Source organism: Anas acuta, chromosome 4, assembly GCF_963932015.1.
Source record: "Anas acuta chromosome 4, bAnaAcu1.1, whole genome shotgun sequence".
NCBI lineage: Eukaryota > Metazoa > Chordata > Aves > Anseriformes > Anatidae > Anas > Anas acuta.
The window spans coordinates 30918910-30946816 of record NC_088982.1 but is presented as its reverse complement, the minus strand read 5'-3'; the positions used below and the strand labels follow the sequence as shown (position 1 = coordinate 30946816).

The following is a 27907-nucleotide window of genomic DNA, read 5'->3' as shown; positions in this document are numbered from 1 at the left end:
AGCACTTGAGACGTATGCATATCTGGAGTGCTGAACACAGAAGGCAAAGAAAACTTCAGGGTTCTTAGAAAGACCTGGGTACAACACAGAACAAATGAGTTTTCATGTAAAAAGTGATTTTATTTTATATTTTCTCCAGAGTTCATAGTGAGAGTTTCCCATTACTGAAAGGAAACAAATACAACTTAGGCAAGCTTATACATCAGTAGTGAAACATGCCCTTCACAGTGTTGCTGCAACCTGTCCTTGTGAACTTGCCCACAGTCCCAGCATTTCATCTTCGCAACGACAGTGAAAAATGCATTGTTTGAAGAGCGTTGGGAGGAAAATATGAAAAGGACAGGATGGCCACAGATATAAAATAAATTAAAAGTATCTGTAAAGTTTCTTTCCATATACAAAATAACTTTTCTTTTTTTTGTACTTTTAATTTTTTTTAAATTGACATTGTCTGTACAAACATTAACTTTTAAACAAAAATCATTTACAAAGGCTGTTTTTACAAGGAGAAATGGGTTGATAAACAAAATGTCAGTCTCCTGCAAACCACTGAGCATCTCCTCGGAGATGAGCATCCTATAAACTTTTGGACCGGTCCAGCACTGGAGCAGAGGGATTCACAACCCCAAGGGTGCATGTCACATCACGAAATGTACTTGGCTCCTGGCAAGCTCAGGGTCCCCGAACAAATGAAAGAACGTTGCCCACTTTGAAACCCTGTGTCACTGGTTCCAATGGACAACTCTCCTGGGTCCAGGTATCTGCACTGCAGGGTGAATACGTTTTATTTTGCAGCCTGTGTTTTGCACACTTACTGCCAGATTCTGTATTCAGCCTGAAAGAAGGGGATTTTCAAGAGCTTTCTGCAGAGGCTTGCTCACAGTCTGCTCCTCACGGGGGACTTTGCTCCCAGAGTCCTTGGCAGACTGAGGCAGTGCTGAATCTTTCATGACAGCCTATCTGAGGAGAGTGTTTGAGGAGTTTGAGACATTCTCTTGGCATCTTTTGAGCCAGCCATAAAAATAATGCGCAGGCATTAGATACTATATAATTAGATGGGAAGCAGAGCCATTTATCAATTAATACTATTTAAAATAACAACAGGTGGCAAAAGCCCCCCATGCTGATTTAAGACTAAAATGGTGATTAATAACATTAGCTGGAAGTTATTCTGAAGACCCTAGTAATACAAAGTTATATACAGAAATCATTGCTTATGTGATTAATATATTACTGATGCTAGACATGGCTTTACTTAGAAAGTTGCATGTAAAAATAAAAATGCAAAAACAAATCCTGTGCATAAAATGTCTCACGTACATAGTTAATTGAAGATAACACTCAGTACAAAGTTGGAAAAGGCAGATCAAATTTTACTTGGAAGATTGTACTTGTTCGAACATGACAAGGTTAATGACAAAGACCGGCTTTATCCTAGTGAAAACCGAGCGTAGCATATTGATGCTCCAAAAGGAAAACAGGTGGTGCTTTTCAGGTCAACTCCAGGCTGCCTCGTAACAGCAGTGTAAAGCATTGCCTATAGCCTTGAACTCATCTTCAGTCCCAGAGAGTGACTCAGAGCACTGCAGCGCAGGAGAAACTCCTATATTTAGGTAGCGCCTCTGTTTTGGAGTGCACAAGCCAGGAAGCTTGGCTGCCAACACCCTCTTCTGTTCTGGGCGGGCCCAGGTGCGTCTGACCTCCGCAGAGCCCAGTTCCTGGCACTGCTTGTGCCAGGCACTGTTCACACACCCAGCTGAGCCCAGTCCTGGCCTTCTGCCTGAGAGCCAGCAGCTCCAAATCCTCCCTCCCCCTACGAACGGGACACTGGGGCTGGAATAGCATTCCCTGGGGGACTGACTGCCACTCTCAGAGGCAGTGGTCTCTTTTGCAGTGTGAGGACCCATCCCATGAGGATTTAGAAGGCTGCAAGGTCCTTTCTCTGCTGCATTTGGGAAGATGTAGACTGGCGCTGTTCTGAGACAGGAACGTGCTGTCATCCTAAGGCAGGGTGAGGTGAGGAGAAATCCAGCCCTCAAGTGCTGCTGAGCTGCACCCACCTTTCTATGGAAAACAAGACGTGCACCTTGAGAGCATTCAGCCTGTACTGAACAGCAAAAATTACTGTAAAGGAAAGGATTTTGGCAATAAACTGTTACTCATCACCAGCTACCTCACCCTGGACAAAGAAATGGGACATTCTGGCACAAAGCCGAGGTTGCCTTGTCAAGCTGCATGAAATCTGTTTTGCAACAAGCTCTCTACAAACAGAAGATTAGATTGGGTTAGGTTTATTGCTTGAGCTTGCGCACTGTTAGCAGTAGCCATCACCGTGCAGAGCCACATAAACAAGGCATTTATCCATGCAGCTATTGCAGAAGGCAGCTAGGGGAAGCCCCTACCTCTGCTTGTGCTTGCAGGGCCTGCTGTCCGAGAGCTGGAGCCACCTCCCAGCTCAGCACCCCATGTGCCCTGGTGACACTGGGCCCTGCAGCAGAGCAGGGGGTTCACAGGTGAGCCCCGCAGGACGGGCAGCCTGGTGCATGTTGCTGCTTCAGTGACACAGTGACGCAGCAGTGAAAAGCTCTGCTGTCTGCACCTGCTTGTCATTTCAGCCAGAAGAAAAGCACAGCTTTTTTACTCCAGTTTTTAAGTCAAGCTGATTCGCACACTGAATGTCTAACTTTTTCTCCAACATATGGAAGTGGATCAAAAGAGCCTTGATCTAAATGCACACAGATGCACGCTTACGGCTTGCTTTTGATGGAAATTTTGCTCCTATATGATGAAGATGGCACTTACTTTAAAAATGGAGACTTTTTTCTTGCAGTTCCAGGGTACTAATTCTTCAAGGCAATATCCTGCTACAGAGCTCTTGGAATCCTAACATAGGACAATCGAATCTGATAGCTGTGCTAATTACTGTTGCTTAATTGCAGACCGTAAGAAGGTATCAGATTGTAATTTGGGGAAATCTGACTGCACGGGTATGCTGTTGAAGCAAGATAAGGGAAGGACTGAAAACCTAACTTGCATCTGGGACTCATCTTTTTCTTCCACCCCGCCCTTTTTTTTTTTTTTGAAGCGAAACTCCTGTCAGCTTCCACTGAGACTCTGTGCACTAAAAAGTCATTGCTGAAAGGATCCCTAAGTTGTGTGTTACACTTCCACACCTCTCACACCTACGCACATGCAAATTACTCAGGTTGGTAAACATGATAGCACTCCTGACCAAATATAAAAATCAATCATCCACTGTTTAAATTAGCTTCAAATAGTCAAGAAACTGCAAGAAGGCATTTACATAGGAAAACTGTTATCACCTTCAATACACCAAGGAATCACTGACCCCAAAGTAGAGAACTGAACTCTCTTGACCACGGGGAATTAATTTATTCCCTATGAATATTTGCCCTGTAAGTACACTACTTCGCACAGGCAGTTATGTAGATTACTTATCAAAAAGGTGGTTCAATGTTTACTCTAAGCACAAACTACAACATTGTTCTTGACAGTCAGAAGTGCTTTAAAAAGCTTCATCTCCTACAGAGGATATTGCTAGAAACAAAGCCTGAAGTTTCTCTGACATTGACCCAATAACAGATACAACTTTTCGCTGATGTGTATATGATTCATTAAATCGCTTCTTTCCTGCTTGTAGTTTTGCACAAAAATTTTCCAGGTGGAATGCATGCTTTGTATTTTTGTTGTGCAAAACTTGCTAGCAATAAACCTTAAATTGACAGAACAGGTACAACAAACTTGATTTTCCGAGTAGAAGCACAGAGAAAATAAAAGCTGCTATTTGATTAACGTGACAATCAAACCTCCCCAACCAGAGCTGGTTTTGATAAAATAACTGTAGTGAAGGTCTACGGGTAAGAGTTATGCACCAAATAATTTCACGTTCGAAATCAACTACAATAATTTACTCATAGATTATTTGCAAATATGTTCTCGAATATATGTTATCAACAAGTCACTCAGCCACTTCACTTAGCATGATACTTTCAAACCCTTAGCCTGCTGAGTTTCTACAGTGGCAAGAAAGAGAAGTCCTTGCTTTTGAGATACCACAATTTCCCATGCAGCAGTAATGTGTTTTGTGTTCTTCACACCAAGGGCACTGACATCTAGTAATATGTTAACAAAAATGAATACACACATGCAGTCAGTGACATGTCATACCAAGGGAATATATGTTTAAGTTGGATTATCTAAGGCTCTTAGAATGTCAGATTTTTTTTTTCTTGCTGCACTACTCAGTAACCTAAGGCAGAAAGCTTAGCTTTAAAATGATTAATAGTATGTTTCTAATCTCCCTCCCCATTAGTCACCAGAAGAACGGAGACAAAAATTAACAGCTACTGCTGTTTCCAAAATCATATACAAAAATAGATCAGTATGTCCTTCTGACAGTCTCAGAAATCTTGAAGAGTCTTCGGTAAATTCCTTTTTCATCTCTGTATTTCTACAGAAACAGTCAGTCCCCATTGCCGTGAGTTACGTCTTGGTCAAATTCAAAGATTTATGAAGTTCATGTTCCCTTTCATTGGGACTGCTCTTCAGAATCCATGTCATTTCCATCCTTTTAGTTTGGATAGATTCATTTTTTTTTTTCCTTCTCCCCTCTACCCCCTCCCCCCCAAAGGAAATGCATTGGCAGTGCAAACAAAAAGTAGAAATCATAAGAAGAACCTCACAGAATAGCAAGTGATCACCTTAGCATTTCAAAAAGGTCTTCTGAGATGTTATCTGCACGCACAGGATTCCACTGTCATGTTGGGGTACACCTTAAGAACCACATTCTTATTTTCGTCAAAGAACAAGATGCTGAGAGAAGACATTTTGTCCGGAACACAGCAAGGCTCAGGAATGCCCGGGACTACTCCGACTGCTCTCACTATACTCTGGATGGTGGCATGGTTGGATGGCTTCAAGGCCTGCAAGAGAAAGATAAAAGCAGAAAATATAATTTCACGTATGTTAAAAGGGACCTGTATACTCCAGAACAAAGCTTGTTTCTTTAAGAAGGGCCCTGTGGCTGACACACTGTAAAATCTGTCTTTTACTCGACTATTCCCAGTTGTCACCACACACGCCCCGAGCCAGAAGCAGGGAATATGACTCTGGCCTGGTTCTGCTGGCCACTGGATGTCACTGCTGCTCCACTGCTTTCAGCTAGAGCATCCTGCTCAGGACAGGGGCCTCTTGCTCTCGGTGGGACATGCCTTCCCAGGAAAATGCCCAGGCAGCAGACCTTGCACCAAGGTCAAGGTCAAGGCAGTCTCTTCTGATGTAAATTAAGTTTCATGTGGGCTGCAATTTAGTCATAAACTTGTACAGCTGGGAGTGAGGCAGTCAACACGTTAGCAGGCTGATTCATTAGGGGAGCAAAATAAATACAACTTCTATGATAGGAAGTCAGGCTGGTGGAATATGAGTACATCAGGGGAAAAAAAAAAAGGATAAAACATATACAGAGAAGAGTATGGAAGTACTTCAGGTCACAATGCTAACTGCTCCAGTTTGCTGTCTTCCAAGCTTAGGTTGTTTTGCTAATTCTTCCATGCCAAATCACTTCTCATCTGTAATGTACATCATCAGTGACACTGCTGAATAACTGAGCCTTCAAATCCCATGTCACTTGTGCCTTATATTATGGGGACATATTGCTCTAAGGGACTAAATTTCCTGGATTAATACTCACACAATTTGAAACAAATTTTGGTTTAATACAAATGAAAAGCAAATCTGAGCAGTGAAATAGTTATTTCACTACGTTTGTACAAAACAAACAAACAAAAAACAAACAACCACCCTAACAATCCAACCAACCAAATAAAATATGAGTTCATTCACAAAATGAAAAGTCAATATATTCAGAAAAGTGAAAAATAAATATCCTAAATTTTACTTCCAATGCCCTCAAACCCTTCCAGATCCAAATAGCTGTAGCAGGTGAGCATGAAACATGCACAAGACAGATTTTAGCCAGACTTATTTTTGTAATAGAGAAATTTTAACAATGCATCTTAGAGCTCATCTTGCACACAGAACCTGGGAATCACATGGTTAAGTTCGCTCAGTCAGGTGTCACTGAGAAATATATGGAACAAGATCAGGCGGGCCAATTTGCAGTTTGCGGTTTTGTTGGGATAAGAGATGATTTGTGTTGTGATAAATCAGTCTTGAGGCTTAGATATCTACCTACCTCATCTGCAAGTCCTAATGACCTTTCACACAAAAATCAGAGGAATAGCTGTGAGGTACCGGCTCGTCAAATCGCTTGTGCATAACGTTTGTACATTTAGAGGTATCTGCTTCCAGTTCGGCTGGCTATGGATGCCTAACCTGTCCCTTTTCAGGAAGGGATAGCTCATGACTCTGCATTTTTCCTCTATTCTCACAGGGACAGATGTTCCTTGAATTCCAACAGAAGTGAATCAGAACGGACTTTTTCCATACCCCATCGCTGAAAGCAGTCTCAAGTGAGAACTGGAACCACTTGACAGAGAATTGGAAAGGATTCATTGGGGAGCACTCAGCCATTCTTTAGGTACATGTTAAACATAATCTGATTTTTTTTTCCTTCTACTGAGGAGCCTATTTTGCATGCAGAAAGGCGGAGCAACAAATGATCCCAGTCCTGCATGCCTCTTGCTTCTGTTTACAGTCTGACACTCTGAATTTTCTCATGTATACTCAGGATCCAATTCCATTTTAAACACAAAGGTTGTATAAACCCTGATCTTTTTTCCCTTTGCTGTTTCAGTCAAAGTTTATCAGGTGAGTGAGATGGAGACATGCAACGATGGTCTGCTTAAAATACAAAAGCAAAACTTCTTGAAGCATCCTCTTATTGGCTATAGGTCTCCCAGCATTGTTACAAACCCATTGCTCTCAATCTAGCTGGCAGTTCTTAAGACATTTTTGTTCAAGTTTGCTTTTAATTCAAGGGCACCTACGTTCCTCAGCAGTAGTTTAAGTATATAATTCACATTTTTCTATAATTTCTCTCTGCAAGGGGATGTGAAAGCTCCAGAAGCATCCAGGCCTGGTCCTTTACTCAGCTCCAGTGCAGCATTCTCCACAAACGTCACTGGGAGCCCAACACATTTCCTAGGCCTGCTGATCAGATGCAAAGAGGTAAAATATCTAAATATTTTAGTGAGTGCTTTTCAGAAAACTGAAACCCCCCTCTGGGTACTGAATAGGCATTACGCCCTGCACAAGAAGGGGTATTTTGGCCACTGCCTGTGGGCTGCTGGCGCTCTGTCCAGCACATGCTAATGAAAAGCAGGCAAAGATTTTCTTTTAGGAGGTGAGGCCATAAGGAGCAGTGGGAGGGAAAAATGCTGAGCTGACTCCTCACTGCCAAATCTGTGAATAAGTACAGCTGTGGCTAAGGCTGCACCTGCTAAGCTGCATGCATCCTTGGGAGACTTGGTGCCCTGTTGAATTTCATTAGAGATGTATTAGGAGCGGGGTGCATGATGTCAGTTATGAGCTTTCATTCCTGACCTGGGAGAGGGTCTCCCTGGCCTGCACACTCGGTGCTGTTCTGCAAGCCCAACACACGTGGAGTTGAGAGCAGTCAAGCCAGCTAATTGAAATCAGGGAAAGGGTAAGGCCAGAAAGTTTGGAGGTGGAGAAGAAGGGGGGGGGGGGGGGGGGGGGAAGAAGCACATCTGTTCTTAATTACCAAACAGGTTGTCAACTTTAGGAGTTCACCCTCAGCAAGGGAACATTATATACCCATAGGCACAGATTAGTTTGTTATTGCCTGATGGTTACAGTATCACTTTGCAAACACAGTCTTATTAGCAACACCAGATATTCGGTATGCCCAAGAATAACACATGGCTCTAGAAGATGCTTGCTTCACCTTTATATTAATTCAGCTTTTCATTTTCCTTGGAAAACAAGGTCATTTTGTTTTATGTGATTAAAAAAAATGCACAAAAGGAACTATTTGATATCTAATGCGGACAGATGTCTGCCAGTTGCTCCCAGGGAATCAGTCTCAGCATGAGGTTTCAGTTACCTGCTCTCTCAGTGAACTCTCTCTCTGCAGTACATGGCAGCAAGCACTCATAGTCATGGTGTCTGTGTACCTATAATGCTCTGATTCAATATTCCTCACCCAACTGAGTCTAGGCAGTTTTGCACAGATAAGCCAGATCAGGCCTTTTGTTAGAATTTGGGGAAGAAAACTGATGTCCTGATTACGGTGGTGTAGGCCTGAACTACATGGCTAGCTCATGTAATCAGACCCGCTTCGTGTCAGAGAAGTCATTCAAACGCTGCTTTACTTGCCCACTCATCTCTCCTGTTTATTTCTCACCTTTCTGCTACTGTAAGATTTTTGAGGACGAGGACCACTTCTGATTTTAGGTACATGCCTGTCCCAGGCGGACTGAAGGGGTGAAGAGGAGGGGGAAGAATACGCCCTTGAGACTGCTGGACTTAGCTATGGTGACAGTAGTAGCTGCAAGTCTACTTATTTGGGTGGATGGGGTTAAATCACAACATACCAGAGGCCAATGCTATTATTTGCTGGAAAGTAGATCCTGATTTTGGCTAAAATACATTTGGCTCTGTATAACAGAAAATCTTTTTATACGAAGTGCAATACGTCAGGGGAATTAGCTGAAGACAGACGACTCGTAGATAAAGATGGAACCCATCTTTCGCCCAGGCCATATCTGCTAACTTCCCTTCAGTGGTGCGCGCTGTTAATACCTCCATGTCATGCCTCAGAGTGCCAAACAGAAGTTCAAATAACAATTAAACTTCACTTTGTCTCTTCAGAACTGTTGGTTACTAAACTTATCTCAGGCATTTTACTTGCCAGGAGCATTTCTATTGCTCCTTTTTTTTTTTTTTTTTCTTTCCCCTTCTTCTTCTTCTCCCCAGAGGTTTGCAGTTACTCTGGGTATTAAGCCCTGAGTTTGTGAAGCATGTCAGGGATTTTCTGGTTGCGGGTACTAAAAGAGGCTCTGCATACAGAAAACAAACCTTTTTATTATGTTGCTTCTTTATTATTACTCTGTTTTTTGTTTCTGGTGATTTATGTATCTATCTGAAGATAGCTGGTGCTTTTTTGCTACTGCTCTCTATGTTCTCCAAGTCTGATCTTGACTCTTTCTTGTATTCTTGTCTTAAATTAGTATTTAGTATGAAATTAGTATTTAGACTTGTATTCTGTCTTAAATTAGGTATTTCCCATCAACTCGAGGTAGGATTAGATTTCAGTAGGAGCAGGGAGAGACCAGTAACAAATTCTTCTAAAACCACTACCTTCAAAACTGTTTTGGTGAAAACCTTGTTTGTTTTTGAACATGCACTTTATCGAGCATTCTTAGGTTTGATCTATACCTCATAGAGACAGAAGAGGCACTAACCCTGAAATATATGGTATGTATTGACTATTGAAAGAGAGCTTTTCTTAAGGCCATTGCTGCCTCAGGAGGTAGAAGCCTATTTTATGTCTGCCAAATGAAAAAAAAAAAAATACACACACACAAAAAATCTAATGAGTGAGCTGAAATGGTTATTCTCTAACAAATGCTAGATTATGGGTGTTCATAAGCACCTCAGCTATGATTTACTCCCCTGAAAATGGAAAGAACCAGAGCTGATAACTTCATGGAACAGGAACCTAAATACTTTTGAGCTTAACATGAGACAACTTCAGGCCTTTCTAAGAGGCTACTGAACATTCTTGTCCTAAATTATCATCAGAAATAGAAGAACTTGACTGAAAATGACCTCCAGTAGAATCACTAACTCTCTGAACCATACTTCACGTTTGCTTTGTGTCTTTGCAACTCTGATGGTAGCCCACAGTACGTAGCTCATTTTAAGTGAAGAATATTTTAGAGGCCAGGATCAACTGAAGACTTTGTGTTTGTGTGAACTCTTTTGAATTAAATACTTCAGCTTTTCTGATTTAACTGTCATGTACCATTTTCTGCTAAACGGAAGTCCACACAGCACTCTTTTAAGGTTGGGATAAAGTTCTTATAACAAAAGCTGCATCTGGAAATGTTAACCCACTTTTAAGTAGATGGTTACAGTGGACAGTGAAAAATTTGTCTGTCCTCTAGAAGTTCAAGACCACTGATTTTAAAATTTCTGATCTGTATATTGAGTAAAGCACGGTTCCCATCAACAATAAGTTAAAGGCACAATGCCATTCATGCATAGGTAGTGACTGTATCTCTTCTTGCTACCCACATGCAATCTCATCAAAAGCAGAGGATACTGCAAAAGGCAGTCTGTTGGGAACCATTGCTTCTGGATCCACTCTGTCACAGAAGTGAGTCATCGGGATCTTTGGCTTACATGCAGAGCATCCCAACTGCTCCTGTAGCTCCACGTACTCTGTCACTCTGACAGTAATGCCTCATGAGGTACACATTTTTCCTAGAGGATGCTGTAATGACTGACCCCACTGCAGGCCTGGCAGCAGAGACTTCTGCATGGTATAACTACTACTGTCTAATAAGCGATTTGCTGTGTCTGGCCTGTATTATGTTTATTAAACAGGTTAATAACAAGTTCACACATCATTAGCACTATTCAGGAAATGTTTTATGTCAATTTGGGCTCTGGACAAAAAAACTAATACCATGTAATATTTTTTTAATTATCTTTACAAGCCTGTTTTTTTACTAGCTGTTTTAACCACTACTCCTGGCAGTACAAGACAAAGATACCAGTTATTTACTGTATCCCAATACATAATAGGTGACCAGCTGCATTCTACTCATAGAGAAAAAAAAAAAGAAAAAAAAAGAAGTGCATAGTTTACAATAACAGAAAGTGCTAAAGATCAGTAAAGACAGTACCTTAGGAATGGGGAACTGGCATTCCCCCGAGCAGTAATAGGCATCAAAGGATTTAGGGGAAATAATCCACTCGCTCCAGCCAATATCTGCAAAATCCACCTTGAGATAGCGCCGGGCGCAATACCTTGGCTCATTCCATTGCTTCCTCCTCGCCTTCTTCAAGGTTTGCTCATCAAACTGCAGAGTCTGGCTCTTCTGGTGATGATTCTTCCTCTGCTTTTTCTTACTCTTTGCCCTCTCTGCCAAACGTGGCTGGAATGTTTTGTATGATTTTCTGTCTTCCCATCTCTCATCCTCATTGTACTGGTACTCAGCTCCTGGAAGCTCATTGTTCTGCAATGGCAACAGGACATTTGTAGAGCGTTTCCGCCGCCGCTTCCCACTGCTGCTCCTTACGTGGCTTTCTGGCCTAGGAAAGACCCTTGTCAGAGGATTACGGTGCCCTTGCAAACTAGAGACAACGCTCTCTGGCTCTGAAATAGCAGAGTCATTGGCATATATCAGAATGTAAGGTTCGTAGTAAGAAGGTGCCCTTTTCCATGGGTGATGACTTGTCAAATCCATTTTGATACCGATCAGAAGTTCATTGTTTTGTTTTGCTTCGTGCAGGACCTGAGTGATATCCTTCCACTGCCAGGAAAGGACATCCCCGTAAGCACTGGAGACATTTATTAGGAAACGTCCCAGACTGCGGGTCTGGTTCCCAACAGAAGGAAAGGTCCAAACTGAAAGATGTACTTGAATTTCAGGTTTTCTGTGCCCATGAGAACAGCCTCTGGATTGTGAACAGTTCCACTTAGCATTCAGCAGATCACCGATATAGTAATACACCGAAGCAGACAAGATATTTTCAGACTTGGTGAGTGAAGTCAAGTTAAAAACATACGGCTCCTGGCTTCCAGGGCTCCCTAGAAAAAAAAATATTTAGATAAGAATATGGGCAATTCCAAATGTTATGGAAACCAGAAGGACTAAACCATAACAACTTCTAGGTTATACATTAAGTTCGTGGAAAATTTTCATGCAGTGCTTTGGGAAAAGGTTAAGGCCACTGTTCAGAATAATGACCAGCTGATAAACTGGTGACCTTAACATCACATACTTTCTGTCTGGCTTCCTTGTAATGTATATCTCAGTCCAGAAAAACTCATACATGTGCTACCACTCCTTTGATTCCAGGAAACAAACTAGGTCATAGGAACACAGGTGATAAGAGATGCACTGAAGGCTGAATCTATCATCGAGAAACTTGAGCAATATCATAGTAAGGTTTTGTTCTCCCTCCCTCCCTCCCTCTCTCTCTCTCTAAACATTCTTCCCTCCTTGCAAAAACACCTTAGGTAACATTGTTCTGTCCTGCCTACAAGTCTGTCCTTCTCCAAGACAAATGGGACATCAACAGCACTGAGTCATGCCTTAACCAAGACACAGCTGAAGCTGGAGAATGGCTCCCACTGGCTTCACCAGGCACTGGATTGTCTGTACTCTTCAATCATACTGATGAGCCAAAGCCCCCTTGCTAGAAAGACAAGATTTGCTTCCTTCGTGATAGAGGCTGAATGTGGCTGTGAGGAAGACAAAAATCCTGGATTGAAATGGGGCAATGATTCTCATTGCTGTCCCAGGTTATAAAGTATGCTTCTAAGAAAGCCATTCGAGCTTTGATCACTGAGCTGTTCAATGCCAAAAAGCCTAGCTGGTTCCCTTATACCTCTCACTCTGCCCCTCTGTGATCTGGGCTTCACCTACAAGATGTGAACTTTGGGACCTGGGTGGCAGCTTCTAAATTGTCAGTGGCTATTAAAGAGGGACTCAAATACATGTAATGTTTGGTACAGCTACATATATTTATCAGGATGCTAAATTGCAATTACAGAAGAAGTACTACGTATTTCAAAAGCTAAACCAAAAGACAAGTTGAAATCCTGTGCTACAAAGGATGCTTCCTCTCAATGTTAACCATTCCTCCAAGACCAATTTAGTGGCCCCTCAAGCGTTCCTTTGTATGTATAAACAACACAGAGCCCTTCACAACTGCAAGGGTAACTGAGCACAGAAGCAAGCATTGACACCAGTCTTGCACACAAAGAAGGAATGCAGCTTGCCTCTAAAGACATGGCGGGGAGAAACACCAGGCTAGAACCACTGTTTTCATTTTTAAGGCTCAGAAGTCAACTGTGGAGACACAGACAATTCACAATTTGTAAAGGGCTAAAAACACTCAAGCTTGTATGACTTCCTTTTGGCTAAGTCGGACACTAATCACAACAAAAGTTTCCCTCTAGAATAATCTGGACCAGAGTCACTTCAATTACACTGGATAAATTCAGTCATTCCCCCTAGGACATTTCATCAATTTTCATGAGAACCAGTAACAAAATATTTACTAATGTAGCTGGAGCTAAGTGGACAGTACTTGAGCAACCCTAATAACCAAATGAAAGCCAAACCAAGCTGTCTTTCTGTGCAGGGTGGGAGGAGGGATGGGCAGTGGTGGCAAAATGCACCCACTAGCCTCTGTGCAGACAGAAACAAGCCAAGGACAATACATCTTCACGGTCAGGGTGTTACTGTGTCATTTAGGAGGGATGTGGTGCAAAGTGGGGTTTCCACAGCTGTGAAATTAGAGAAGTCAACTTAACCACAGGTATCCTGCACAAACCCAGAGACACACTCCTAACACAGGAGTGAAAACATATAGCTGACTACTTTAATCTCCTGCAGGGTGTGACAGAAAGGCTTGGAGGTGAGGCTTAATTTTTGTTACAAGATTTCCTGGTTGACCTGCAGTTATGTCTGTCCTTCAGAGTGGGAGAAATATAGATCCAAACGTTAAAGTGTTATCGAGACCTGTAAAAACAAGCTGTATCGAAAAGTCAAATATAGTCATGCAAAGGTATGCTCTACAGCCCCCCAGAGGGCTGGAAACAACCCAATACGTAAGGAAAATGAGGCAACATGGAGTTAAATGCTTCTTTGACACCATAGCATGTCAAAACCCTCTCTAGTGGCTGGAGAGAAGTTTTAAACTCCAGAGTTTTCCAAGAGTTGTTGTTTTATCCCTAAGAAAGAGAAACACAGAGGATGTGCCTGTGGAGCAGGGAGGAACAGCCTCTCTGCTTCCACCCTCAAGACACTGTATTAAGCCCTCTGCCAAAGCAAGTGAGGCCAAATAATTTCCAATACTGAACTTCCAAAATTTTGGCAGCTTTATGCTCCAGGTGATGTTTTGGGTGACATTCTGTGCTTCCAGGCACAGATATCATAACTGCTATTGTCATTCAGAGTCCAGTGCATGACAATATTTACCCTCTGTCTGCCCATCCCAACCAGCTAAGTGGCCTCTTTTTCTAACTTTATTTTTTTTTTTCCTAATCGATATTTAAAGAAGATATTAAAAGAGGAGAAATCAGCCTCACTAGAAAGACAGAGACTTTCTCCCCAGTACATCACATGTATTGCTTCAAGAAATTAGGGGAAAAAAATTCTCAGTGAAACGGGGAAAAAATGCCAAATCATTTGTGGAAGACACCATAGATTACACACTCAGCCCAACCTGACAGTGGATCATATAAGGTTCTGGTAGGTAAGTTCTTAATATCTGAAAACTAATGTACCAAATCCATCCAATTTCTGGCTATCACTTATGCCTGGGATTTTCCTTGATTTTGATATTTTTTTTTAAAATTCAGGAAGGCCAAACCCAGCTACTCATTATGTTTGTACTAAGCTCACATGTGCACTTGACCTCTGCTTGGTTTGTAATCACTAATATTATAAGCTTAATATGTAATCTGGCAGAGCACTATGCATATCAGTCTTAGGAAATAGAATTTATGGTGTCTCATGCATGTTTGTTAAAGAAGTTATTATCTGAACCCCTGTTTAATGTTAAATGACAAGTTTTGATTTCAATTTTTAATAAGAATTCCGTTTAACAAATACTGCTTGTTCTAAATTGGCATATTGTAGCAAAACACAAAACAAGCTGCTTTTGTTTATAAAGAAACTCTATCTGGCGTGAAACAGACACAGGAGGAACATATACTTTGATTAAAAGCAAAGCCTAAGAAGCCACTCTTAACTCTAGACCAAAGACTTGCAGTAGGTGGTGCTATTTTCTCACTGAACGACCTCTGAGCTCAAACCATTAAGAGGTTTCAGATAATTCACTTCACAAAATCATCTACAAGCAGGTTATTAGCATCCAGCACAGATGCCTATGGCTTTGCTGGCTCTCAGCTCAAAAAACCTCAGCTGTGTGGCCCAGGTTTCTGTCACAACTTAGGAACACTGTGTCAAATCCATCCTTTGTATGACAGTGATACCTGAGTGCGATGTGAGCACTGCACTCAAATAAGCATACTGCAGGCCAGTAATTACCCTTATGAGTGACATATATGTAAAGGAAGATTCAGCATTAAAGTATCTACAAATGCACCTTTTCCTCGGGAAAATTAAATTTGCCTTAAACGAAACTTCATCCTCAATCCCAGATAACAGAAACCTCTGAGGATCTGTCCCCACAATAACATAATTTCAACTCCTAACCAAAGACAGGAGGTGCTGAATAGCATCTAACAACATTTTACTGTGAGGCATGAACCTTTCTGAAAGCCTCAGCCAGCTTGCTTTAGTTATGCTGTCTGATGTGAGCTGAAGCTTAGGTTTTATAATTAACATTTTTAACCCCCCAAACTTAAACCAAACCTACCTAGGGCTTCAGCAACTCCAATAACTTATAGATGTTCATTATAACCAATATCTCCTAGTACGCTAGTATCCATTTAAAACAGAGAGGGGAAGGGAGCCAAACCATAGGGCCCAGCACCAACAGATTAGCAGCCAGCGGGGAAACACGGACTGGCTTAGCCCAGTAGAGGTCTCTGGCCAGTTTGTCTGCTACAAAAAGAGCTTTAAGGTCTCAAAGGTAACAAAATCTAGTAAGACTAACAGAGAGCTTTGTTGCTAGAAGCATGAAGTCAGCTTTGCAAGTCGAAGGAAGAAAAGCAGGCCCAGAAACCTATGCCCTGGGAGGTCATGGCATTGCAATAGCTTTTTTTCTTATGTTTTCAGTATCAGACAAAAATGAAAACACCAAACATTTGGAGAAACTAGCTGCCCAGAAGTGAAATGGTCTGTTGCAGCAATCGATGTTCTCCTTGAAGTATCTCATACTGAAACATGACACTTTAGAGAGATGCTGGTACAAGGTCTCCCTCCAGCAGATGGCTGCTGGAGCAAGCCCACAGCAGGGACCACCACCTTGCTGCCTGGCAAGGTTCTGCCACACATCTCTGAGCAGCTGTACTTGGTAACCTCGCACTCATACACAGCAGCACACAATGTGATGCAATTACAACTCAGTCATTATTACTTGAATAGCAGTAACTTGGCGGGCTCACTTCTACTTCCCAGCAGAATTCTATCAGAGCAGCATTAGCTGAGCTAGTCTTTTGTCTAAGTCTTCCAGGACTTACTTGAAGAGAGTTGTACTAACTCAGCTTTGCTCTTTTGTAGTACTACACAGGAAGCACAGACAACTTCCCTGCAATAAAGTCTAAGGAGAAGATTTAAGAGGAAAGGAGCAGAAGAAAAATATGGGGAATGAAAAGATCTCCATGCAAGGAATACACTGCTACCTTCCAGATACTCGGAGGCCAGGTTTTAATGGCAATCTCTGCTCCCCTTAAAGGGATTACCATATGTTGCTGGCAGCCTGCTGAGTAATTTCTGAAGACCAAGCTCTGCAGGACAGAGCTCTTCTGAACTGCAGCAGGTAAGACACAGCATCAGAGCACTTTCAGTATCTTATCAGATACTTATCAGATACTTTCAGTATCATTCGCCTGTACTATGTAGAGCTTTAGAACAGCAGCCATGAGCTGGGCAGGAAAGTACTTCACAGCGAGAACACCTCATTGCTTGTATTCCTGTGGAATATAACTCCTGAGGTAAAGGCAGGTACATGGATAGGCTACAAAGTTATTGGCCTCCTCAGCCCAACTGCAAATCACTACTCACCTCTATGTTCTTCTGTTTCGAAAGAAACCCAGAACCCAGAGAGAGCTCCCCATGGCAGGGGAAAAGGGGAGATACATTCTCTCCAGGCCTAAAGAAGAAATGCTTTAACATTTTCATACAGGTGGCTGTCATACAAGTCAGGCTGTGCTCACTCACTGGGCTGCCAATAGTTACTGGCGGCTAAAACCAGCAAACAACCCACCTCCTGGTGCTACAGCTGAAGTACTTGTAGCCACTCAATCTTCAGAGGCATGGCCTGTGCTTCCTCATCTTCTTGCAATAACCCGCAGCTGTTTGTATTGCCTGTTACTGTTATTGGCATTAAAAAAGGTATTTTAAGAAAGAGCAGTAGGTCTGTGGAGACTGACATCACCAGCAGAAACATATTCATGTTACAAGGGGCATTTCCAGGCATCAATAAGCTGGAACAAATCCACCAACATGTGGTGTGTTTACCTTTATAGAGGATGCACTGACATTTTTATGGACTGCCAAATCTATCCCATGGGTGAAAAAGGATGCAATAATGAGGGCTGTTTAGTTATATAGTCGTCATTAGCCATCATTTAAATGAGATATTAAAGTGGTGCCCTTGTGCCAGTGCACAGTTAAGAACATATCAGTGTTTCCGTTGTAAAACCTTGTTTTCATGGGTTCATAGGCCAGCTACAAAAGTTCACTCAGAGCTGGAAATGGGAAAAAGTTTCACACAGATTTGGAAGCCAGATTTCTTCTTGTTTCCAACCTTTGCTGTTACTTGATTGCCATTTCTCCCCTTACTGGTTTGGGTATTTTGCAAAGGAAAAATAGAGGATCCCATTCTGCCTTTTTAAAGGGCATACAGCTTGGTGCAAAACTGGCTTAATTATTCCTATCAAAGCAGGCAATGTAGCAGCTAGGAACTTGACACACAAAATTAAAAAACCCATCACTCTGATTAAAGCTAAATAATCCCATTTAAGTTTAATCATTTTGATTAAACTTAAAGAACTTTGAGATGCAGTAATGGTACAATAATTAGGATCTAACTTACATGCCTATTTTGTGATATGAAGTGCATGAATATGCACATTGCACATCACAAATGCGCTGCACAGCATGTGAATCGTCTCCCTACTACATGTTTTAAGCAGAAAGACCAGGTCTGTAAACTAAACATAACAACAGATCCCAAACTAGCACATAATAAACAAGCAAGCAGGTAGCATCAATAAAACACAAAAAGCTGTGAAGGAGAATGCAAAAGGCTGGTTCTCCTCCTTCTCAGTCGTAATTCAACTTCAGTTGGTAGAAGTAGGTCTGCTGTATGAAAACAAAGGTGCACACACCATCTCCTCAAGGCTGTAAATCTTCACGTTGGAACTTAGGTGCTCTAGAAACTGTGACTGACTGAGGGCTGGAGGCTAGTTCATCCACTCGGACAACAGCACAGTGAGACAGGTGGTAACAGAAGCCAGAAAACCCAGATCCCGGGTCTGGTCCTGACAGGCCAAATCTACCGACCCTGCCCATTTGCCTTAGCAGATTCGCAATTTGGGCCCAGTTCCTTCTGCCTAAAAAGTATCACAGTGATAAGAAGAATGCTGTTGATTGCATTTTGTTTATAGGGGCACAGAATCTCTCTCCCTCTACCCCACAAAAAACAAACAAACAAACAAACAAAAAAACACTTCAACAAAAAACAACCCCCAGCTCCCCCCCCCCCCCCATGGTCTTCTGTCTGAATGTTTTTAAAGCTCTTGTCACAGACAACCTTACTGTTACCAGCACTGCAGAGGCTGGCATTGGGCCCCTGCTGATTTTCCCAGTCTGACGGCAGCCGGTGGCTCGCTGGCTTCCCCGTGCAGTACTTGGTTTCCCTCTTTGCGTGGGCATTTCACACCGCAACAAAGGAAAGAAAAGCATTTGAAAGAGGAGGAGAACATAGTTCTTAAACCACAAGAATTGGCCCAGGGGCAGGTGTAATACCTAAAATTACTTGAAATTCAGTCAATAAAAAAGAGTTTAAAGTAATTTCTGCCTGTATAGCTTTACTATAACATCATTAGAGGGACCCTCCAATTAAAGTTAGAGTTTTTCAAATGACTCATTTGCAAGACATGTTCCTTTAGCGATGCTATGATTACAAGTACTTTCAAAAGCAAACTGAAAGCCTTGTGTTCAAGGCTTTTATCTTTCCACTCTCTGCATTTATTCCGGGTTGTGCCTTTCCTCCAGGTACAAAGCCCCAGAAGCTGCAGATCAGCACAGCTCTGTGGAAAGCACTGCGGGCAAACAGATTTGTATCGGCCCGAGGGCTGGTCACTTGGTGGTTTTGCTAAGGGGCAGGAGAAAAGAAGATTTGTGTGCAGAAACCAATGCACAGACAGTTTAAGATTACGCTCGCCCTAACTGTTAAAGCATTCACCTGTAGCTCATGTATCACCCTGTTCTCCCCACAGCTTCCAGTTTAGTCCCAAGGGATGGAGGGATGGAAAACCACCCACTGCTGTGAGACTTGCAGAGAACTGGAGAAGGCTCTGGCTCAGGATTTCTATTTAAGCAGAGCTTGCCATGCTGCCTGGTCTAAGTAAGATGAGGGCCACTAGCGCCATCCCATAAATATCCCACAACACTGCAGTTGTAGCCTGACAGCTTCCCAGAAATCATGGGCTGAGCATCCTTTGACTGAATATGTAAAGGTAAACAAGGGCAGTTCAATCCACAAAAAATGGTGCTGGGATGGGACTGCATGTTCTGTAGATGATGTAAATCCTTACTGCTCCGAAAATGGATTTGGGGCTTGGGGCTTTTTCAGCTTTGTCATGGGCATCACAGGTTATTTTTCCAAGCAACTCAAACCGGACAATTCTGTTCTGAGATAACTTGGTGGGAGAGATGAAAACCAAATTTGCCAGAATACAAGAGCACGTGAGTGGTTATCAAAGTCAAAGGCCCAAAATCCCAGAACAAGCAACAAACCACCAATTATCCAGCCTGTCTGTGAAATCTGGTGTGTGGAAGATTGTGGGGCAGCATCAGATGGACCCCTGAAAGGTGCCCACACAGGGTAGAAGCTCTCACCCTGTCCCCTTGGAGGACTGAGCCACATAAAGGAAAACTTGCATCGTGCTGTTGTTAAGGTGCTTTTTCTCAGTAACCACATATTGGGTTTTCTTTGGGCCTGTCTCCTGCAAGACTGTGGCTCTGACAGGCAGCACCACTTTTCTTGGACTAGAAACAGGGAAGAGTTTCAACAGATCCTACCAGTTCTTCATCTCATTGCACACCACGCTATCTTTTAGGGTCCCCAAAATTTGCCTGGTGGGTTACCTGCAGGAGCTGGGGTAGGCTTTCCTCATGCTGCCAAAGAGCCAGAAGTCCTTTAGGGGAAAAACATAGACAGAAAGGTTTCATAGCTCTATTCGAGCGGCGTGTTTTTGAAAAGGAATTGTTTATCTCCTGAAAATACATGGTTAAATTGCCAAATATATGCTCAAAATACACATGAAGTCACCAAAGTTTTCCTACATGGCCTCTTGCTGCAAATGCAGGAGAAACCAGTGGATTCTTAGGGGAGTTCTGCTCATTGCAGACCAAAAGCTCTCTCCTGAAGGGGTTAGCAGCAGGGAGGGTCTAATGTGTGAAGGAGTAAGGGCAACAGAACTGATTAACAACTGGTACAGCCACGTTATGGCCGGGGCAAGCCACTGGGAGACTGAAATCTGCAGCCAAGGAGCCCGGCAGTCAAAGCAGAGATCTGGAAACGAACCGTCTGCAGAAGGAAATACTGTGGAGGTGCCGTTTGCGTCGCAGGGCTGGCCAGGCAGTCGGGTGCAAGGAAGAAGCCAGAAACCAGAAGGCTTTTAATATTCCCCCAATGCCACCCCAAAGAACATTTGATCTAAGGTTTTTTACGGAAATGCACTCGGATGCCATCAATAACCATACAAACGAGCTGCTGCTGCCTACGGGGAGAGGCAGACAACAGCCAATTGGTTAAATATTTTGCATAAATACTTATAAAAGTGTCAAAAAACTTATAACCACTTCCAATTTATTGCTTTGGCACTTGAACTGTGAAAGTATTGGAGGAGGAGGAAAGGGATTAGTGAATAGTGTGTTTATAGGACTGCTGCCACCCAACGTCAAGTGAGAGTATAAATATAATCAGAAAGACCACAGAGATGGGATTTCAACCAAAGGCCTTCTAGGTTTAGAACAATAAATATCTTTAATCAGATATGCTTAAAGGAGAAAATACACTCTGTTTGGATTATACCTTTCCCCCTTTTTTGTTTGGGATTATACCTTACTCTTTTTCAGTGAGGGCAACACTTAACTCAGAACAAAGGAACATATATTGGATTTATATTTCAAAAACTGGTTACTTTATAAAGACAAGAGAGTACCTTCTACATAAGATCTCCACGGGGACAGCAAACTGAGAGTCCCACCTATCCATCCTCTAAAACAAACATATTTAAGTCTCTAGCCTTTAAATCCTCTCTTGTGGACAGAAACACTTGCGGTAACATATGATGGAGAGTGTTTGTAGCACAGAATCCTAACATGCCAAAGTCATTCAATTATTCACGGTATTTGATCTCTGTGCAGAGCTATCCTATAATAGACATTGTTGCCTTTGAAGAATCAGCAGTAATGACTCCCAAATAAACCTTAGCAAAGTCTGGCACCCAGCTCTCAGCAAGTTTTCTGGGAGACAAAGGAATCAGTGTAGGTCACAAGCTCCCAGACAGAACTCGGTTTTACTGCTGGGTCAACCCTTCGGTGTGATGAAAACCAAGAGACTGTCAAAGCAGGCTGCTCTGGATGGCCCAACAGTTGTCAAACAGCAAGTTTCCAGGATTCAGTGGATTTGGGAAGTTTATTACAGTGAGAGTCTCATTAGGGTTGTGGCATTTCCATTGAGCCCTGACAGAGGTCAGATGCATTATGGAGCAGAGCAGTGGAGTCCAGAGATGCAGTGCTATGACAGTGCTGCCTTCTCTTTCTGCTAGGACATGGTTCTTCTGCGATACTGCTATGTTATACACCTCTCCCCCACCATAAATATCCTTTTCTGAAAAGCGAGTTCATGTTTTCAGACATCTACCTGTGCATAGACAGTCTGTAATCAGGACAGAGATCTACCTGCTGCTGCCAAAATATGCTGAAGTACAGCACTTGCCATGCACAGACTATCCTTGAGCTCATCTCATTCCCTATTGCCCCTAATCGCCCCTACCGTCAGCAACATCTCAAACTGTTCCGTAGATAGTCTAAAGGACCGCCAGCACATGCTACTGCTCTCTCACATGCAAATCAACCCGTGATTTCAACAGAAGCTATGCATGCAAAATACTGCTAAAAGGAGGCTCCGGAGAGGATATATTAATTAGTCCACTTCCCTCATATGGTACTCAGATATCATCCAGCAGAGACGCCGCGTACCGAGCTGAGCAGATAACCCGGTAATTAAAACACACGGGACAATGTAAGCACCGTGTCCCAAACCACAAGCGTGGCTGCAGGCAGCTCTGCTTTCCTCATCTCTCTTCTCGCCCCCTCCCCTCCACGCTGGGGCTCCCCGGGGGGGGCGCTGGGGTCTCACCTGCAGCCAGCGGCCGAAAGCCGCGCACGGTGTTGCCCCGGCGGAGGGACGGAGCCGGCAGCCCCGGCGGGTCCTGGGGCCGCGCTGCTGCCGCCTGCCCCCCGCTGTACTGGTCGTAGAGCCGCAGCATGTGCTCCGACACCTTGTCCCCTGGCTGCAGCCGCTCTGCCCGCCGCTGTCCCAGGCTGTAGTCACCTGCCGCGGCTCTGGCTCGGCCGCCCTGAGCTCCTGCCAGGGCAGCTCGTCGCCGCAGCCCAAGCCGGCGAGCCTTGGGCACGTCCCCCAGCGCCAGGCACAGGCAGCCCCAGCCCAGGCACAGGCACAGCACCCAGCGGGCCGATGCTGCCATCCCGCTGCCGAGTCGCCCTTCTGGCCGGCCCCGGGCGACACGGCACCGGCACCCCCGCTGAAGTTGGCTTCGGACAGATACAGCCCCCGACAGCGGGAGGAGAAGCGGGGCTGTGCTCAAAACCGGAGACGGGGTTTCCTCTTGTTGGTAAAAAGAAAAAAAGGAAAGAAAAAAAAAAAAAAAAGAAGTGGGGTGGAGGAAAGCGCTGCCGTGTAAACTGCCCGTCCTTCCCAGTGCTGGCAGTGAAGGTGTTTATTTCCCTCGCTGTGCAGGTTGATTTTTGGCGAGAGGTGGAGGTGTTGCTCTCCGTGCGGCCGGATGCTCCTTCCCCACTTGGACTGGTGCGGGCGCAGCCCGGGTGAGTTTTTGTGGGGTGTGTGTGGTGTGCGGATGTGTGTGTGTGTGTGTGAGTGAGGGTGTGCGAGCGTGAGCCCCGGCTCTCGGGGCTGATCTGTGTAATCAGCAGCCAATCGCACCGCCTTCTTCTTCAGCTCTGGCTGCAAGCGAGAGGCAAAGCAAAGGGGAAACCACCACCCAAAGAAAAACGCACACACACACGCACACACGCAGAGAGAGAGGTGACTGGAAATGCAATCACTAGCACTAACTGTGTCCCTGAGGGCAGCGGGGGAATAGGCTGGTGGGATGTTCCCTTTTCACCTCCACCCAGCTTCTGCCAAAAGGCAGAAAAACAACGTGATTGCAACAAAACAAAAATCCTGAGTCAAAGTGTACTCAGCCGTCTCCCCTCAGATATCTCAGGGCTTGGCTGGGCTCTGCACCATCCGGGGCAGGCAGGTGGAAAGGATTGTAACTGGGTTGTGTAGCCCCCCTCTCCCAGGGGTCACCCAGACTTGCTGGCATCCTGCTTCCTCCTCTGTCACCCTCAAACCCAGACAGGGCTGCCCAAAGTGTCCCCAGCAGCCTGGAGCTGGGAAGGGATGTGTACCATGCGCAGGTGAAGGCAGACGAGTGCTCTCATGCATGGGAAGCCTTCTGCAGGCTGCATGGGCTCAGGCAGGGAAACTGCACATCAGGACTCGTCCAGCACAGCAGGGTGCAGCAAGGTGTTCTGTGCACAGCTGAGAGGATTTCACATACCTCCTGCCTGGGCTGCTTTTCACAACCAAAAGGACATAAAGCTTTCACCCCCTTGCCACTGCCACAGCATCAAACAGGACCCCAGATGTGTAACACTGTCCTTTCCAAAATATGCTCTGCAACACAAAGATTGTCTTACCTCATCCACCCGGTGGGGGAAAGCACAGCAGGTGGAAGAGAAGCTTCTTGACATTTTCATGGCGTGTAAATATATGGGTTTACATTTGGAGAATGACTTGGTTTCTAACCTGAAGAAGGGAAATAAGAAAAATGAGCTTACACCTTACTATATGGAGCTTAGCACACATTATTTTCAGCATGGGGCATTCACATTTTCAGTGGGTGACAGTCAACTGTGCGATTATCACAATGTAAATGTATCAACTAAAATACATCATGTACTGGAAAGTGAGTTTGCTTTTCAAATTGCACTGAATTTAGGACCTAGATACTAAACATCCCTAAGCAGCTTTAAACAGCTTGTCTGTAACTACAAGAAGTAAGTGCCTGCTGGCAGGTAAAAAGGAAAGAATGACTTTTAAAAGCAGACTAATGAATTTGTATGCATCTATATTTAAGTGCTCAAATACAAGATATGTCAGTGTCTTATTTTCAAAGAGGTTTGAGGCATCCAATTTGCCATGCATATCTAAAAATCTTGTACATAAATGTACACACACACAATTTCAGTATTAATGCCAATACTAACTATACTTTTCATTTCATTCTCTATATAAGAAAATTACATTACTGCAACATGAAAATTGTGCATTTGAGCACAGCTAAGAAATTTACAGCAAACAGCAATTTCTGGCTTATACCCATGGCAAAACTGTGCATCCCAAGGAGGAATTTTTAGGCAATTGAAACGCTGGAAGTGGTATTTTAACTTCAGCAATGTTACAGGTACCTTAAAGGAGGCTGTAGCGAGGTGGGGGTTGGTCTATTCTCCCATGTGCCTGGTGACAGGATGAGGGGGAATGGGCTAAAGTTGCGCCAGGGGAGGTTTAGGTTGGATATGAGGAAGAACTTCTTTACTGAGAGGGTTGTGAGGCATTGGAATGGGCTGCCCAGGGAAGTGGTGGAGTCACCATCCCTGGAGGTCTTTAAAAGATGTAGATATAGAGCTTAGTGATACGATTTAGTGGAGGACTTGTTAGTGTTGGATCAGAGGTTGGACAAGGTGATCTTGGAGGTCTCTTCCAACCTAAATGATTCTTTGATTCTGTATACTTGCTGATGGCAAGAGATGTGAGTTAAAAACAAACAAACAAACAAACAAACCAACCAAACCAAATCAAACATAACTAAACTCTCTTTTAAACCTACAGTGCCAAATCACTGGCCATATGACTGCATGACTGTGATCTTTTGCATAACCAACACATCTTCCAAACTGTGGCCTGACTGTTGAGATTGGACCACTGTAAATCAAGAATTATTTCAGTCAAAACGAAATACTCCAAGACAGTATACATCTCATGCACACTCTACTCAAGCAAAGGAGGATTTGACAATAACTGAGGTTCAGCATAGAAGCTCAAGCACCTTATTGCTGAGCCCTTATTTAAAATCTCTTAAGTGTTAGCAAAAGCACTGTTTATGCAAAATTAATTCAGAATCTGGCTCCCAGAGCCTTGCACCGCCACTTGACTGCAGTTGTTTAAACTAGGTGTCTAAAATAGAAAGTTTGCCCTATACAATCATATTACAGTCAGCGAAGAGAGAGAAAGAGGACACCTGGTGTGAGGCAGAAAGGAAAAAATGACTTCTCGGGCCATTAAGTACTTTCTCTGATTCCTCTTTTTAGACTGCTGTTGCATTTTGTTGAGAATGCTGCAGATGCACATACTCAGTTTCAAACACCACTCCCTTTATGGACCATCCCTGTAATGTGGTGGGACATGCAGTTCTTGAGCTCCTGAAGTTACAAAAACTATCCTTAGCTCAAACTGGACACGTGATTTTAAATGCCTGAGCACTGTGACTGCACAAACCAAACTGAACTTGCACATATAAGCAGTTACTCCTCATTAGTAAATAATGGCTGGCAAACTCTCAGACCTGGCCTTTGAGATAAAACTCCTTTGCGTCTCTCTACTAATTCTCTTCCATTTTTCCTGCGCAAGTATTGCGAATCACTAGCCAGTTGTTCAGAGAACAAAACTCTGACCGTGTCCCAGACACCTTACAGTTCAACCTCACGGGTTTCAGTAGAGTTATGCTGACTGAAGAGAGAAGAGGCCCTCCAAGCTTTGTAACTGTACTGGTAGCGTGTGCAGCATGGTGCTGTGCTCCTTGCCTTGACAGAGAGGCATACTGCTTCCATCATGAAAATCATGGAGGTAAAGGCACCCACATGTTCTCCCTCAAAACAGCGGTTCTAACAACAAACCTTTTTAACTGTCAATATGACTGTGTGCAACTTAAACCACCCTTTCCTCTTACAGATGCACTATTTCCAACCAGGAAGTGCACTCTGCTTTGGTAAAATAATCTCACAGATCAAATTCAATGGGTTATTTAGACAATGGTCAGTTTCCAGCTGCTTCTACAACTGTATAATAATGTGTTTGCATATATCATTTATGGGACGGGAGGAGAAGTGGAAAGAAGTAATTTACAAGTGGATTGGGACAGTGATGTAACAGGCAAAGGATATACTATGATTAATGTCCATGCTCACCCAGCACAGTTAGGCTAAAGGCTCAGGTGAAAGGACTGTGCAAGCAGTACTGCAAAATGTGTGTGTGTGACACTGCAGGCACGACAAATCCCAGTAGGGAAGAGACGGAAAAAGGCCCAACAGCAGTTAAAATGGACCACAAACATTAAGAATGAGACACAACTTCCAACTTAATCTTTCTCCAAATTCACCATTAATGAGTGATAGCTCAATGACTCCTGATCTCTGCATGGTTTTGGGTGGGGATATACTAATATACTTGACCTTGCTTTGCATCTTTTGGTTATGCCCCACTCCTAACTGACAGCACGACAGCCCCTGACTCAGTGTTGGCTTGCTGAGGCTCTGGTGGGAGGGGAGGGGGCAGGGAAGTCCCCTGAGGCACTATACAAGCAGGAGAGCTGCTCCTCCCAGCCCTGCCAGCTGCCCTTCCTGCGGGCAATCCTCCACCTGCTGCCTGAGCTCTGCCACTCAATGCTGCTTTTGGGGTGTGCTGAGGGGCAGATGAAGAACTTGCCTTCATTATGGTCATCTGAAGGCCAGACCTGAGGTACAGATGTGCTGGGGGCAGTGGTTAACACACCTGCAGCCTGTCACAGAAGTGTTTTCACAGTGGATGAGATACTCCCTTGAGCAGTATTCCTGTCCCCATGAAACCCAGCAGGATGGTTTAACACTAATATCAGTATAAGCAGACTCCAGGCTTGTAATTCCATCATGCTGCCTCATGCATGCTAAAATTACTCTATAATTCTACTAATAATAAATATCAGGCTTACCGTACAGTACTTCAGCAACATACTATGCCAAACCAGAGCTTACTCTGAATTGAAAGGACCATCTCCCTGGGATGGTTTCTTCTTCGTGGCCTCTCCAGTCAGTGAGCTTTCTGCCATGGCTGACCAGCAAGAAACCAGCTCATCCCAGCTGTCAAGGTCACTTTGCTGGTATGATTGCCTCAGAACTGGGAACAGTCCCAGTTATTACTGTTTTTTATAGGACAGCATGCTACAGATGTCAGCTTGCACAGTGATGCTGCACTGAAAGGACCCCGTCTACGCAATGCCCTCAGCCCACACCAGTCTGCCCAAAAGGCTAGGAAGCATGTGGCCTACTGGTCCTCATCTAGCAAGTAAATCAAGTCTTGGCAGGAAAAAGCTGTGTTTAATTTAAAACTAAACAGCTCAGAACCACTGAGAGTGATTTCCTATCCATCTTGTTGCATTTTTTAAGCATGCATTAAACATGCGCTCAGCACTCAACAGAAAATATTCCTGGCTACAAGCTCACATTGCAAC

General features: G+C 43.7%; 1 protein-coding gene across 2 annotated transcripts; it reads right to left on the bottom strand.

Annotated features, from left to right (window-relative positions):
- Positions 1 to 99: 99 nt before the first annotated feature.
- BMP3 (bone morphogenetic protein 3) lies at positions 100 to 27907 on the bottom strand. 2 transcript variants are annotated; one of them, XM_068680467.1, is made up of 5 exons: positions 27389 to 27907; positions 24063 to 24171; positions 22474 to 22962; positions 10857 to 11764; positions 100 to 4943 (listed from the first exon to the last, which is right to left on the bottom strand). In XM_068680467.1, exons 3-5 carry the CDS (start codon positions 22820 to 22822, stop codon positions 4752 to 4754), a joined length of 1449 nt encoding a protein of 482 aa, XP_068536568.1. In that variant the 5' UTR covers positions 22823 to 22962; positions 24063 to 24171; positions 27389 to 27907; the 3' UTR covers positions 100 to 4751. The 2 variants fall into 2 exon arrangements, with proteins under 2 accessions (XP_068536568.1, XP_068536569.1); XM_068680468.1 differs by lacking the exons at positions 22474 to 22962; positions 24063 to 24171; positions 27389 to 27907 and adding an exon at positions 16712 to 16841.